The sequence below is a fragment of the Rhinolophus sinicus genome, linkage group LG09 (genome assembly GCF_036562045.2).
Source record: "Rhinolophus sinicus isolate RSC01 linkage group LG09, ASM3656204v1, whole genome shotgun sequence".
Classification (NCBI taxonomy): domain Eukaryota; kingdom Metazoa; phylum Chordata; class Mammalia; order Chiroptera; family Rhinolophidae; genus Rhinolophus; species Rhinolophus sinicus.
The window spans coordinates 85,972,361-85,987,644 of NC_133758.1; the positions used below are offsets into that span (position 1 = coordinate 85,972,361).

The 15,284-nt window shown below is 36.8% G+C and overlaps 1 protein-coding gene across 15 annotated transcripts in view; it reads left to right on the forward strand.

Annotated features, from left to right (window-relative positions):
- PPP1R9A (protein phosphatase 1 regulatory subunit 9A) overlaps positions 1-15,284 on the forward strand; it is a 272,874-nt gene that overhangs the window by 233,174 nt on the left and 24,416 nt on the right. For 8 of the 15 annotated variants that reach the window (XM_019729733.2, XM_019729737.2, XM_019729732.2 and 5 more), the window contains 2 exons: positions 5,758-5,915; positions 6,410-6,707. In XM_019729733.2, the coding sequence (XP_019585292.2) occupies positions 5,758-5,915; positions 6,410-6,707 (456 nt within the window). The remainder of the gene's footprint in view (positions 1-5,757; positions 5,916-6,409; positions 6,708-15,284) is intronic. The other 7 variants (XM_074340750.1, XM_019729739.2, XM_074340748.1 and 4 more) reach the window with 2 other exon arrangements.

Here is a 15,284-nt window from a genome sequence, read left to right on the forward strand (position 1 = left end):
AAGTATTGTGAACTTTGTTTTCGTACATCTAATACTGTACATATCTAAGCCTTACGGTAATCAACAGATACTCTCTCATGGCTTCCTTAGCCAACAACTATCATCTCAGGTAACTGAGGTTTTTTCCTCCCTAAGGCATAAGACCTGAATTCTTCCTGTACTAATTAAGGAAGCTGTTATATCAAAATACATAATTTGGGGAGTTGCCTAGTTAGCATGATTGGGATTACTATTGTCCAGAAATTTTTAACTGAGACACTAATTAGATTCTTGTAGTCAACCTTGAGTGCGAATACAGAAGCCTGTGTATTGTTGTCATGTCAAAGACGCTATAATGTCAAGCAGAGGACATATACATATCCCACCTTCTTAGTCCCAACTTTTGCGTGTGACCTCATAGTTCTACTCCCAGAAGTCTGCCAGTTCCCAACCAGTTGGCCCATGGATTGGATTTTACATTTCTTTGATTTTTAGGTTATGCAGATCTTTTGTATCAGATTCTCAAGACATCTGACACTGAAGGATTCCTAAGATACTTAAATGCCTTTCCCTATAAGACATCTGATACTGAAGGACTCCTGAGATAGTTAAATGCCTTTCCCTATTGTCTAAATCTAAATTCTGTATCATGTCATAACCTCCAAATTAAGCAGCCCTATCAAATGTTTCAAATGATAGATATAGGATTTAGGATATCTCACACAGTTTTTTCCTGACTTGCAGCCACTACCTCTACGGGCAGTCTATAGTGGCATTACTAAGGGGTCATTACTGTGATATGAACAGCAGAATTTGGACCTCACTGCCCTCTGAGAACAGGAGCGTAGGCTGACCTTAAGCTGAAGAAGGCTAAGCAGGCTATCAGACTGCTCTGGAGAAGTGCTTTACTGAAACAAATATGCTTCAAAGGCCATACAGATAGTTTTAAGGTTGCCTTTATTGACAAAGAGGTTAAAAAAAAAAAAAAAAAAAGATTTCCTTAATATTTTTCAAAGATTAGCGTAGGAAATGTATAGTTTATACAACAATAAACTCAGACCTAGTTAAAATATTAGGAAACAGCATTAATCCACTTATTCTGCAACAATAAGAAATCGGCTTTCTAACACTTGATAAATACTACTTGGGGTACAAAATTGATCAGTTTTTAAGTACTTACAAAGAAAGCAGCTGGTATTAGAGTTCAGGGTGAGAAGTGCCCATGAGGGGTCCCTGACCAAAGTGCTATCATAAGATGAGCTGAAGTTAAGTAACTTGGTTTCAAATTACTATATCTGATGCAATACATCTTCCCCATACAGTACTAAAACAAAGTGAAAACTCGCATCTAAGCCATAGGGCCTTTTTTATGCCAAATCATCACGCAGAAACGTAGAAAGGCAGGCAAACAGCCTCTGTAGATGTCATGAAACAGCCTCTTCATGTGAGGCAGGCTGACAGTTACACGGATTTTTGCAGTTTCCTGGGCTAATATCAACATCTGCGAATACTGCATCCTGAAACACTGGAGCTATCAGATTAGAATGAAATTAAGATGTCTGTATAAGAAAGTGTGTTAATTTTTTTTTCTTTTTTTACTAATTTTAGCTACATAATACCTAAGTGCAAAAAAAAAAAAAAAAAATACATAGTACAAAAAGTTTTAACATTACAAATGAGGTTAAAGTACCTGTTGGCTAACATCTCCAAATTGAATACTTTTTTTGGAGGTGACCACCATTTTCAGTCTGAAGTGTATTGTTCCAGTTTCTTCCTATCATATGCATCTACTTACCGTTAGATAATATATTCTATGTTGCTGTTTATAATTATTTGAGAGAAATGTGCCTATTGTTCTGCGACTTGCTTTCGTTACTTAAGAATATCTTGCTAAACTTTTCATGTCAGTAAATACATTTTTTGAATGATTATGTACCAATCATTATTCTAAGCATTTGTATATCTTTCAGTGCATTTAATCCTCATAAAAAATGCAATTATTATGCTATTATCATGCCCATTTTGCAGCTGAGGATTCTGAGGGACAGAGAGTTTAAGTAAATTGCCCAATTTAGTGGCAGAGCCACTGTTCCAGAGTCTATTCAAGGAAGACTAACTCCAGGTTTACTCCCGTGTTAACTGTTTTACACGCCCCTATAAACCTACCTGCGAATGCTATATGTATGAACCCAAAGCCCCATGGACCCATCGTTCATGAACTTGCAGGGACTGAATGATATGCAGATAGTGTTCAAGTTTAAAAATGTCACCGAGTGTCTCATTATGCTCAGCATTTCAGTTGATAATAGCACAAGCCAGGCAGAGTGATGGTGTAAGGTCTGGCTGTTTTGGAGGAGAATAACGCACAGAAGAATGCGGAGCCGACCCCATTGTTATGCTGCTCCACTCCCCTGCTTCCCTTGCTGCCTATATCTGATCCGTGGGCAGCATTCCATTTACGTCAAAAATAACGTCAATCTAGTGAAAAAAACTGAATGACTCACAGCATTACTTTAGGGAACTGATCTCTGTGTAATGTGATATATAACATCCTAATTTCACAGAACGTTTTTCATAACAACTGCTGAAATCATATTCAAATCCATTAAATTCTTTGAAATGATCCAATTTGAAGCAATAATGAAAGTATTCTCACGATGCAGGTATATTGGGGTGGAGTCCAGACTACTCAAAACTGCTCTATCATTAGCTACTTTACATCTTTTCTGTATTTGTCTGTCTATACTTATTGATTCACTGGAGTCTGCTCTTCTTTTGTATTTCTAGCTGAATTTGAGTCAGAGAGAGGCTATTTCAGAGACTGGAGGGTCTGAAAGAAAGAATAAAGAAAGGAGAAAGGAAAAGGAAATGTTCCTCAGATTCTTATGGGCAGCAGAGCACTACAAAGAAGGGGTAGAGGAAGAACCCAGAGTCTTGGGTTTATAAAAGCCTTGTTATGCTATTGGTCAAGATATCTGTAGGGAATGAACGGCAGTGAGAGAACATAGCCACCTAAGCTGTTACATGCAGTAGCACGTGAGCTAGTTGGATTTCTCCTGCCGCATCACCATCCACAAAACTGATAGCTAAATGTTTTTATGTAAGAATTTTATTTCTTGGATAAATACAAAGACAAATGAAATCCCTTAGTTTTTGTTTTGTTTAGTTTTGTGTTTCCTTCTGGTGCTGTATACTTCTGGGAATTTGCAGAGCTAGCCCTTGACATGTATTTTTGTTTGGAACATAAAGTAAGACTAAATAGGGGATTCAAAGAAGGCAGATTACTTGTGAAGTTGACTTTCAGACTTGAGAGTAACCTTCTAGAAGGAGGATAGGCTTCTGAGGACTGAACTCTATCCAGTCTCTTCCACGGATTAACGGTGACAGTAGACACTTTACTAACTTTTGAGCCTTGGTTTTCCTATCTAAGAAAGAAGGGTGGGCTAGAGTCCTTACAGTTCTTTGGAATTATAATATTCTGATTCTTATATGACCTGATAGAAAAAGATGCTTCTAGTGGTCAAACAGATCACTCTTCTGGTTACCTAGCAGCCCAAGTCCTGTACACATTTTCCTCCTATTTCACAGATCTCCTCTCATACTCACTTCTAAGGGGGCTATTACTTGTGATGTGTTCTGTACAACATTGTTTCCAACTCTCTTCTGCTATAAGAGCTGTTGAAGTGGAACTTCTCAGCTACATTCCATTTTTCCAGTGTTTTACTTAAAAAAAATTTTTTTCTCAGGATGGAATATAAATTTCTGATTTGTCATCCATGAGTCACTACTAATAAGTGGCCCTGAGGTCTTTGTTTTCAGACACTCAAAAATTGTTAACGGGATGCAATGTGTTGTTGGCACTTGGATAATGAATTTAAGGCACTGCGTTTCAGATTCCAGCTAACTTCATCTTTAATAGATGTAGTTCCATATGGTTTTCCCCTAGTCAGTGCTCGCTGATACTGAAGGAAATATACCAGGTTGCCATTGTGGGGTTGATTGACATGAATACCAGGTGAATGAATTACTGAAGAATAATGAAGCCAGAAGCCCCAGAATAAATTTTCTGTACTCTAAACTGTGCTGATAGGTAGTTGTCCTATTCCCTCATGTTATTTTTTCAGTACCTAGAGACAGAGTAGCTACTGCAGCCCTGTTGGGTGCTATGCTGGGTCTGCCAGGGCCAGGATTCTATTGCAAAAGTAGCCATATTTGCAAAAGTAGAATGAGCTTCCTCCTTAGGTTTTTTTGTCACCAGGTAACCACAGCTGTTATTAAACCAACCATATAAGAAATTATCTGATAAATCATTTCATTGGTATAGTTTTCAACACATCTTCTTTTTTTATGCTATTTTAATAATATTTTATACGTAGCCGGTTGAAGTGAATTTGCTAGACTAGTGAATTTCCTAGACAGCTCATCATCTACATAGATGAGGGCAAGTCACTCAAGTTGTCTGAGCTTCAGGAGAGGGAACAACATACTTGGCTGCTTTGTCTCTTGGAACTGTTGTGAGGCACACATGAGATGGTGTGTGTGACAGTGCTTTGTGTTACAGAATATACAATCCAAATACGAAAGAGGTAAGCTGTAAAACGTGCATGTACGATAATATATCTAATTATATTATTGCTTTCATCTATTTGGTGTTTTCCACATTTTATATGTAAACAAGAGCTTGTAAGGTTGATTTTGTTGCAGTTATCACAATTAATGAATTCGTAATGGATAGCTACAAGTTTAGATTTTATTGGAAGGAGGAAATTAAACTGATCAAGGAGATTATTTTTTCTCCATTGACATGTAAAAAGTAGACTACTAATTGGAAAATATTTAGTTGTCCTTTATATATAACTGAATAATCTGACTTTTCTTACTATTTAATTTCAAGTGCAGGAAATGAAAAGTCAAAACCTTCTGTAAATATTTTCATTTAATTGATGTATCTCATAGGGAAAAAATATGATTATTTGTTATAACTGTCTGCCAGTGCTAAGTTCCATAAATAAGAGAGGTACACCTGAGGTGCTTTCTTGTTTTGGTTGTATAATAAATATGTTTGGAGTACACCTTCATATTAATACTGTAAAAAGGAATTTCCTGGGGGAATACTACTATAAGAAATTGTTTTATTTTATTACTATCAGTACATATTAATTTTTTGCAACTTAGTTGTTTGCTTTATTTTTAATAATTTAAATCCAGGAGCACTTAATTATTAATTCCTTGAATAGTCTGACTTCATTTAATGACTCCTACTGTGAAAAGGTAAAAGTAAAAAGGTAAAAAAGCTTACTGGTAAATTTTGCTATAGAAAATTTATGCTGATGGTCACCTATTATCACACTTGACCTGGCACCTGACTTTAGTAAGTTTTTGTTCTTGGTTTCTAAGATCTTCCAACTTTGATACACCATCCTCTTGTACGTTTGTTCATCAAACACTCCAGCATGCATACATATAAATAAATACAAATTAGTACTTTGTATAATTATGTTGTACGAAAGTTTTATGCTCTTTGAATGTTAGATTTTTGTTGGTGCCTTGGTCATCTTTAGTGTTGTTTTTTTTCCCTTAGGCTTTGTACATGTCTCCCAGATCAATCTGATGTGTTTGTTACCTATGGGATATCAGACAGGCCATCATAGTTGTCACCTGTTTCTTGCCTGGTGTTACTAATAACCTTGAGATTTTGTTAGCAGTGTCTGCAGTCTCTTTGGAAGTCATCTCCAAGTGTTTGTCTCCCTGATTTTTTTTGCAATATGCTTTTCTTAGACTTGAATGAAGCAATCCCAGAAACAGAGCGCCTGGATTCAAAAGCACTGAAAACCCGAGCCCAGCTCTCCGTGAAAAACAGACGCCAGAGGCCCTCTAGGACGAGACTCTATGATAGTGTCAGTTCAACAGATGGGGAGGACAGTCTAGAGAGAAAGGTGAGTACCCTGGACCATTTTCTGACTTATAGTGTTGGGCTGTGTCCTTGTTCCTACAGCTTATAGAAGACAGTGATTTTTCTGCAACCAGATTCTATGCCCTAGTTGGAAACAGCTGGAATAGTTCCTTCTTTGTCTCCTAAATTCTTACTCAACCTGATAATTCAAATTCTTTCTGTATTCATTCAATGAACTAACCAAGAGCATTATTCGTATTGTCATATTTCATGATGGCGCTTTTTATGTTCAGCTGTTGGTTTTACCTAGTGGGAAATAATGAATGTACAAGTAATTGTTTCTATATGTCCTAGGTTGTGTTAGTTACAATGGTAATATGGTGAGTTGTGAACTATGCAGTCCCGTCTGTAAACCAACAAACAAAAATTGGTTTTCATGGGGATTTACTAAAAAAGCTCGGTCCAATTGCAAAGTAAGTATTACATGGAAGTCATGCTCAGTGGCATAACCTCCTTTATAATTTCTTATACCAACAGCCTTCAGACAGTTTCTATAACCACATGCATATTACCAAATCACTTCTGCCCAAGGGTTTGAGAACTTCTTCTCCAGAATCAGATTCTGGTGCTCCATCCCTCACTTCGGTGGCTGGCAGTATACCCTTCTCGTCTGACCACATAGCTGAATTTCAAGGATCCTTGCACCCAGAAAGGGAACCTTTCTCCTCTATTTGGGGAGACACTTCACTCTCTTCTCCTTCAAAATCTGATCATGATATGGAAGAATCTCCTTGCCACCATCAAGCCACCACCAAGAAAACATCACAAGAAAAAGGTACTGTTAATTTCTTTTGTTTCTCTTTTGTTTTGTCTAATTTCACTAACATCTCCATTTGTGCAATATAAAAATGGCTTTTTTCTCATAATTGTAAGTCCTTTTTCTTCTCACAGCTAATAATAAATATTGCTTTCATTTTTATGATATGGGATGAGAGAACACCCCTTCCGTTTATTTTATTTTTTTTATCTTTTCTTACCTGGCTAGTAGTTTTACTTCTTCAGTTCCCCATTAAGTGTACTATTGAAGAAATTTCTTCAGGAGGCCTAGAGATTTTGTAGAATAGCAGCTCAGAGGTTTAATAAGCACTAACATAGTCATATAGAAATAGATAGATAGATAGATAGATACAGGTATAGATAGATACAGATTAATAGGTCTTAACCCATTAATTGGTTTTTATTTAGAAGAAATTTTCAGAATAATGATGTATATTACAAAGAATGTGATAGAGAAGTTATGGTAAAGATAATGCAGGGAGATTAATCAATTAAATTTTAAAATAGTCTTCTAGAATTAACACCAGAATTGTATAACAGTGTCAAGAGACTTCTGTCTTTCTAACAGTATGTTTCAATTCATAGATGTAATAACTCTTATTTAAACAAGTTAAATGATGCAGAGATTTATAAAGAATAGGTTCATTCTCTTCGACCACATCTGATGTGTTCCTTTAAAGTAACCAAGCAGATTGGGAAATACACTCAACCTTTGAACAGTGTAGGGCTAGGAGTGCTGACTCCCCGTGAAGTCAAAATTCCACATATTAACTTCTGACTCCCCAGGACTTAAAATAGTTATCTCGTTGTATCCATGGGGGATTGGTTCCAGGACCCCCCACAAATACCAAAATTCATGGATGCTTAAGTCCATTATATAAAATGGTGCATAAGGTGTGCAGTTGACCCTCTGCATCCGTGGATTCCCAATGGGAGATCAAAAACACTGTTTTTAATCCATGGTTCGTTGACTCCCTGGATGCAAAACCAGAAGATACAGAAGGATGACTGTATATTTATTGAAAAAAATCTGCATATAAATGGTCCCATGCAGTTCAAATCCATGATGTTCAAGGGTCAACTGTATTATCTTTCACATCTGAAATGTACATAAATATGCCGTGGGTGCCAAAAAAAATGTATACATGTGGACACTTTGGTCAACGTTGCTCAAGCAGTAATCTGCCGTAATCAGAAGTGTCTAGACATGATGGTAACCACTTTGAGCACCTCTTGCAATTGCAGAAGTCACACGTGACTTGTATTCATCTTTTGTTATCAGTATATATTGAGTATTACAATTTGAATAGTTTTTTCCTTTCTTAAAATGTGGATACATTGTTTTTACACTCTAGGTGTATATATCCACACATGATTTTTGGTGTTTGTGTTATGTGTACTATTTTTACAAAAATGAATTCTACAAATGACATTACTCTGCAATTTTCTTTTACATATAATAATATTTGATGGCCATCCCTATAGGGCAATATACAAACATTTAAATGACAAGATAATCTTCTGTGGTGAGCCTATAATATAACTTAAGCAACCAGGACAGTGTTGATGGCCATTTAGGCTACATCCTAGGGGGTTTGTTTCTGCTTATTTACTTATTTGCTTAACCACTGTGGAAAAAAGATATAACAAGCGTCCCTGAGCTTTACATTTTTGTATGCTAATGCTTTTATTTCTATAGAATACATTTTCAAAAGTTGAATTGGTAGTGAGAGTATATTGTACTCAGTGGAAAATGTATAGCTTTAAATGCTTTTTTGTTAAAAACGAACACTGAAAATATTCAAAGGAATAGGAAAAGAATAGACAAACCCAGAAAATAGAAAGGAGAGGATAATGAAGATAGAAGTTGAATTTAATGAATTTGTATTGAAATGGAAAGTCTAGTCTTAACCCCTCCTTCTCTCCTCCCCGCCAAAAATGTTGTAAAAATGTATAAATTAATCCAGGTCAAAGTGAATAGCCTCTTGGAAGGACAGGTTAAGGGCAAACAAAGAGAGAGAGAAACAAATAAACCACATAATCAAGAAATTTAAAAGGAGATCCAGAGATTAAAAGAATTAATTTTTAAGAAGATAGGATGCCAACTCTAGGACAGTAGATTTGATTCTCTAGAGGAAATGGAGGATTTTTCTATCAAAATACAAAGTACTCAGATTGGTCTAAGAAGAAGAAAACCTGGATAAATCAATAATCACAGAAATATGAAACGTATTTTTATAGCTTTCATTTAGAAAGGCACCAGGCCCAGGTGGTTTTATAACTGAATTCTGCCTGACTTCAAAAAAGAACAGAAATTCTGCACTTGTCTACTAAGAATCATGTATAAGAGTATTCACAGAAACCTTGTTGTGTCATAGCATGACCTGGGAACAACCAAAAACTGGTAATTAAAATAATCACCAGTGGAATAGATAACAAATAGCAGTATATTCCTATGATGAATCTGTACGGGACAGGAAATGAATAAACCACACTGAAACGTAACCACAGGAGTGAACCACGGGAACAAGACAGCAAGAGGATAAAACAGATTACAGATGAATACATATGATTCTGTTTACATAGAGTTAAACAAAACTAGCAGATTATTTGGAGATACAAACAAAATGTTGAGGTTATGAATGGGAATAACAATGTTAATTACTTGGGGGGTGCCGTATCAGGGAACAGAAATGGAGAAGAACGGGTTGGGTGACCAGTGAAATGGGTGTTTGTTGCGTTCTTTGTATGCTGCAACTATTTTTATAAGTACTCTTGATTTCAGTAGACAACAAGCATAAAAAAGGACGACATATACAAAGTTAATTGATAGATTTTATCTCTAATATACAAGTAGCTTCAAAGAATGTTTTAAAGTCAAAAAGTAAACAGGAAGTTCACTGAAGAGAAAATCTGCATACATATAAAATATGGAAAGATGATCAGCCTCATGAATGATCACAGAAATGGTCATTTGAATAAGATGCCCATCAAGTTGCCCAAACTTAATTCCACCCACCAGCGACAGCAGTGGTGTGGGATACACGCCTATATTGCAGGTATGATTGATTGTACATCACTGCACTTTTTGGAAAGTCCATACTCATTTCCCTCTACCAGATCAAAAGTTGTCATCTTTCTACAAATATATGGTGAACATAGAAATACAGTTTTTTGTGGGGGCTCAATCTCTTTTGTAACTCTTGATTAGCATCGTAGCTTTATTTCTGATACTTCCCCTGGTTTCCTTTCCTTTCCTGAGTCTGTCGATTGCTAGAATTATCTTCCATAGATCAATCCTAAGTACAGATCTGCTAGAAGTTTTGAGGTAAAAATGAAGTACTTAGGGAGAACAAAATACTAATGGAGACAAGAGAAGATATGTCAAGCCCACTAATTCATCGAAAGTGGTTATTAAGTTGGTGAAGGACTTACACGGTGATTTTGGCCTACTTCCAACAGCATGAAAGGCTTCAAAAACGCTCATTAACCTAAATTATGGGTTACAATAGCACTTTTATATAAATATACTTGTGTCAAACAAGCCCGCTATCATCTCTTCAGAAAAAGTATGTATAGACATTCATTGGTCCATAAGAAGGCAAAACATCAGAGGCATTGGAGGTACAGGTTAATACTTTGTGGCCCACGGAGTTTCTCAGGCATAACTAGCTATTTGAAAGAAATTACATATAGGGAGTGGATCACTCACACATGCAATCTGACCCAAAAATTTTTTAAATTGGTTAACTCTTGTCTAGATTACTTCTCTCTGTGTTTTATTTCTACTGTATTTATGAATCTTTGAAGTCAGCAGATGTTTCCTCTCAGAGTGGAGAGGTATTACATGGATGTGAATTGTGCTTTGCAGTCCATTAGCAGTAATGTATGGTGAAATGTAATTAGCAATAATTACCAGTAAAATTCCATCCTTTTCCCCAATGCCTCCCTTGTTTGATACTGCAGCTTCATTGGGATGAAGCTCCCAGCTGTAGTTAGCAGAACCAAGAGGTAGGGGGTGAGTAGTTTCCTTTCCAGAGATCAAGTATTTGAGCTTTCCCATTTTTCATTTTCCTGGGCTAATCGTACTTCTGGGTAACTGAGAGGAAACAGTTAATTGAGTTTTCGTTTTGATTCACGTAATTATTTTTCCTTTTTTAAATTAAATTTATTGGGGGTGACAGTGGTTAGTAAAATTATGTATGTTTCAAGTGTACGATTCTGTAATACATCATCTACATGTACATTGTGTGCTCACCACCCAGAGTCAGTTCTCCTTCCATCACCACATACTTGATTTTATAAGTCACTGACTTTATAAACAGTCAGTTACTAGTTTGATAACCTTTGTTGGGTATTAGCTGTGACCAGATGAAAGCAGTGCCTCACATTCTTTCCTTCCCTTGATAAAGGTTTCCAACCTTGAAAAAGAGTTTTTTGTGTCTTCCGTGTTCATTGGCATTAATCTGTCCGTTCACGTAGTCAGTCAACACGTAGTTATTGAGCACCTTCTCTGTGTCAGGCATTGTGCTAAAGGCTACAATCATAAAATTCCTTTCTTTCCCTCAAGGAGTTTGCCAACTGTCTGTCTGCCTTCTCTCTCTCTTTCTCTCTCTCTCTCCACTCTCATTTATTGCTTGTTTGTTTGTCTTGTGACACACCTTGTCCCTCTGACACCCCACAACCACCACCATCAACAACTGGGGAGGCTCTACACTTTCTTGCCTTCCATTCTCAGGCTCTGATGTACCGTCTATCACTTTGTGTGTGATAATTGATCCTAATTGTCAAGTGTGAGCCAAGGTTATCTCATTCATCTCGTTCATCTTTGTATTCTTGTCCTCAGCAAAAAGTATAAAGGATGTTAAGGAGACCGGTCAGCCAACCGGCTCTCAGAAAGTAGCCTATTACGAGTCAGTGCCCGGAGAGTCAAGACTCTAGACCTTTGTTTTTTAAGTTCGGAAATTCAGTAATGCTCGTACACTCAGAGTTAAGCAAGTTCAGCGTGAACTATACATGCCATTCGAACTTAGAAAACACTGATTTCTAAACCAGAATACTAATTTTCTGATTTACTTTGGGAGGTACAGCTGACGTAATAACCAACACCATTGATTTGTTTCGTTCTCTCTCTCCTGGTTGGTAGGTTCATAAATCAGAAAGTTGCTCGGTGGGCATAAATCAGAATCAAGTTAACTGTGTATATGGAGTATGCCCATTAGACTGTGCTGACTGATGAATTGCTGGTTCCGTTGCAGCACCAGCATGACTACAGCTCTCTCACATCTCTCAAGGACTCTCCCTACCCAGTTCCCAAGGTGGACCTTAGTCTCATTAAATCATTAGGGAAATTCCATGCTTTCATTTTTATGACATTATAGGGGCTGATACAACATAGATCAACAGTAGGAGCTAGCTTCGTTGTCCTGAAAAGTCCAAATTGGAGAATAACATTCTGTAAAATCCGTGAGTTCCTTACTGTATAAGATTAATCTGCTATACAGACCGACGAGAAGACTCAACAGATATTAAATATGGTTAACCTGATTTCCCTCTATGTGTGTGTATATGTGTGGTTCTCACAACTCGTTGGCTCCTGAATAAATGAACTATTGTGGAGTTTAGTAATACTCACAAGTACAAACTAAACTTCATGTTACATTCTAACTTAACACTCCACTCCAGGAAATCTCTGGTCCTTCTTCAAAGCCCAGCTTAAATCTCACCTCCTTTTATGGACCCTAAGTATACCATCTCCATTCCCAGAGAGAGTGAATTATTTTCTTCTCTCTGATCCCACAGAAATTTTAACTTTTGCTTCCATCACTTTGTGTATGATGATAATAAGTGATCTAATCTTCAAATGTGAGCCAAAGTTTTCTCATTCATCTTGTTCATCTTTGGATTTTTGGTTCCTAGCAGCGTCTGGCTTATAATTGATGCATAGTAAGTTTCTTGGATAAATTAATAAGTGTGGTAATTTTACTAACCATTGTCGCCCCAATAAATTTAATTTAAAAAATGAATGTCCAAAAAGAAGTTAATAAGTGTTTCTGTCCAGATAACCAATGCCAGTCTTCTAGAACCGAGGTCATCCAACCCAATCTGGCCTCCATCTGTTTTTATAGATAAAGTCTTATTGGAACACAGCCGCACTCATTCAGTTACATATTGTCTGATTTCATACTGCAATAGCAGAGTTGAATAGTCCTGACAAAGACAGAAGTCCACAAACGTAAAATTTTTACTATCTGGGCCTTTACAGGAAAAGATCTCTGATCGCTGGTTTAGACATATATTTCCTTCCACTCAGCTTTGCTGGATAAACTTTGAAAATGTCTTAGTCATTGGTTGCCATTTATCTGGATTTTTTAAAAAGTAATATACCATGACTTCTGGTCTATCAAGTTACTGCAAAGGTAATCATTAAGTTATAGCTGTATTTGATTGCAATCCCAAGGATAACACCCTGGTATTAAATACCTAATTCAAGTTGGGTGTTTTCTAAATCATATCAATACTGCCTTCATAAGCCAACATTTCGTTGTCATATTTGAGGGACCTCAGTGGACACTAGGAGAGAAGAAGTCCCATTATAACTGGTTAAATGATAAACATCTAACTCCATTTCAGTTAAAATTAGAAGAAGTAAAAGTTTAGAGGTTTGTAAAGCAAGTTATAAGGCAGTAGAAGGCATGAACATATTTTCCTCATGCCTGTTCTTTGAGTAGCCTGAAACTAAAATTTGGTCTGTAGACTTACATAGCAATGGACCCCTGTTCAGACAAGGTTAAGTAAATTAAGCACTATGAGTTTTCTACTCATGATTTTAAGATTATTATTCTAATTTTATATGTAGTTATTAGCACATTGCCTGACATGGAACACGCCTTCAAAAGTATTTTTTGAATTAATGTCCTGGCAAGTATATAGAAATATTTACAAGATTCATATATTATTAATATGTTGCATTAGGTCTTTATACAGATAGAAATAGTGAATTTTATTATTGCTCAGAGGAGGGCAAAGTTATATCTACCTGAGATTGGTTAACAAGACTTGACAAAGAACAGACAATTAGAGTAACCACTGAAGAACTGAAACAACAAAAATAGGTAAGGAAGGCATATAGGGCAGGGAGATGTCATTAAGAGAGACAGGTACACATAAGATGAATTTAAAGGAACAGGGGTGCCCCAGCCTGCCTGAAGGAGTTTGTTTAAGCAGGTTAGAGTGGTTGCACATAAAATTGAACAGGTAGGTTAAGTTTACAGCTGTAGAATTTAAATACCTTAGATATCTTACCTTACTAGGCAACCACAAGATGTTGGAGCAGAGGAATAAAAAGGAAAAGGCACTAGATACGGGAAAGATGAGTTAGGAGATGATAACCTCTAAGGAGGGCAATAGGCAATGACAGGAAAGAATCATACAAGAACCTTTGAAACAGAAGTTGACTAGATATGGGGAGAAGAAAGTGAGGAGGTCAAAACTGATTACAGGGTTTTTAAGCCTCAGAAAATATGGTCTTGTCATTAATAGAAAATAGGAAATCGGAAACATTATGGGGGAAAATGATTAACTCATTTTTAATAGAGGAGACTGTAGCTCAGGAAAGAAGCCAGGCCTTGGGAGGTGGGTGTGGGAGTCCCCACGATAAAGGGAGAGGTAGTCAAGAGTCTTGTTGCAGTGAGATTGAGGAGAATGAAGTCCAAAACAGGCCTTAGTATTTCGCTGTCGGGTCATTTATTACCTTTGAACATGAGGACTGGGTCAGTAGACTTCTAATTGCTTGTGAGGGTAGCATTGGAAGAATTGCAGAAAGCCTAATGGAAATTTTACATCAAGCTGAATAACTAAGTAAACAAACAAAAATGTCACATCTCTGTTTCTTTTCCTGAAATCATAACAATCCACCTTTGGTTCTTAATGCAGACTTGAAGTTCTGATGTCCATTAATGTGTACTTCACTGATTTAAAATGGGAAAGTGCATTATTACCTAATCTTGCCTCTTCAGCCTTTTGAAAGCATTCGTTTAAGTGTTCCTTGGAACATCCTTTGGCAAATGTGTGAGATAATGATGTGAGGTTGCCTAGCAGCAGGTCTGTGATGGGCAGAATGAGGCTTTTAGTCCCGAGATGTCCAGTAACTGTAACACTAATAGGTTACAGAGTCTTGCCATGTACATTGTCTCATCTGGTCCTCTCACCACTCGTTAACACATCTCCCAGCTACCTCTAATTCAGAAAATCATTACGCAGTCTTCTTTTCAACTTTGCACAGTCCTAGCCATTAAGAGTTGTTTTAGGATGGATCCGGAAAAATCCTGCACTTACTTTTCTTGGTCTTGTATTAGGAAAATTGAAATTGTGCCTTTTTGTTTTTAATGTCCATTGGAAAAATCACCTCAGAAGGCATTTGTGCCATGTCTGTGGATTTTCTTTCTGTGTCTGTCTCGCATTTGTGGCTATTTAATTCAGCTACCCAAAGACTAATGATGCAAATATTTGTAATAAATATTTGAGGCTAGAAACGCCTTTTGACATGGACATATTTCTGACTCTTGCATTTTAG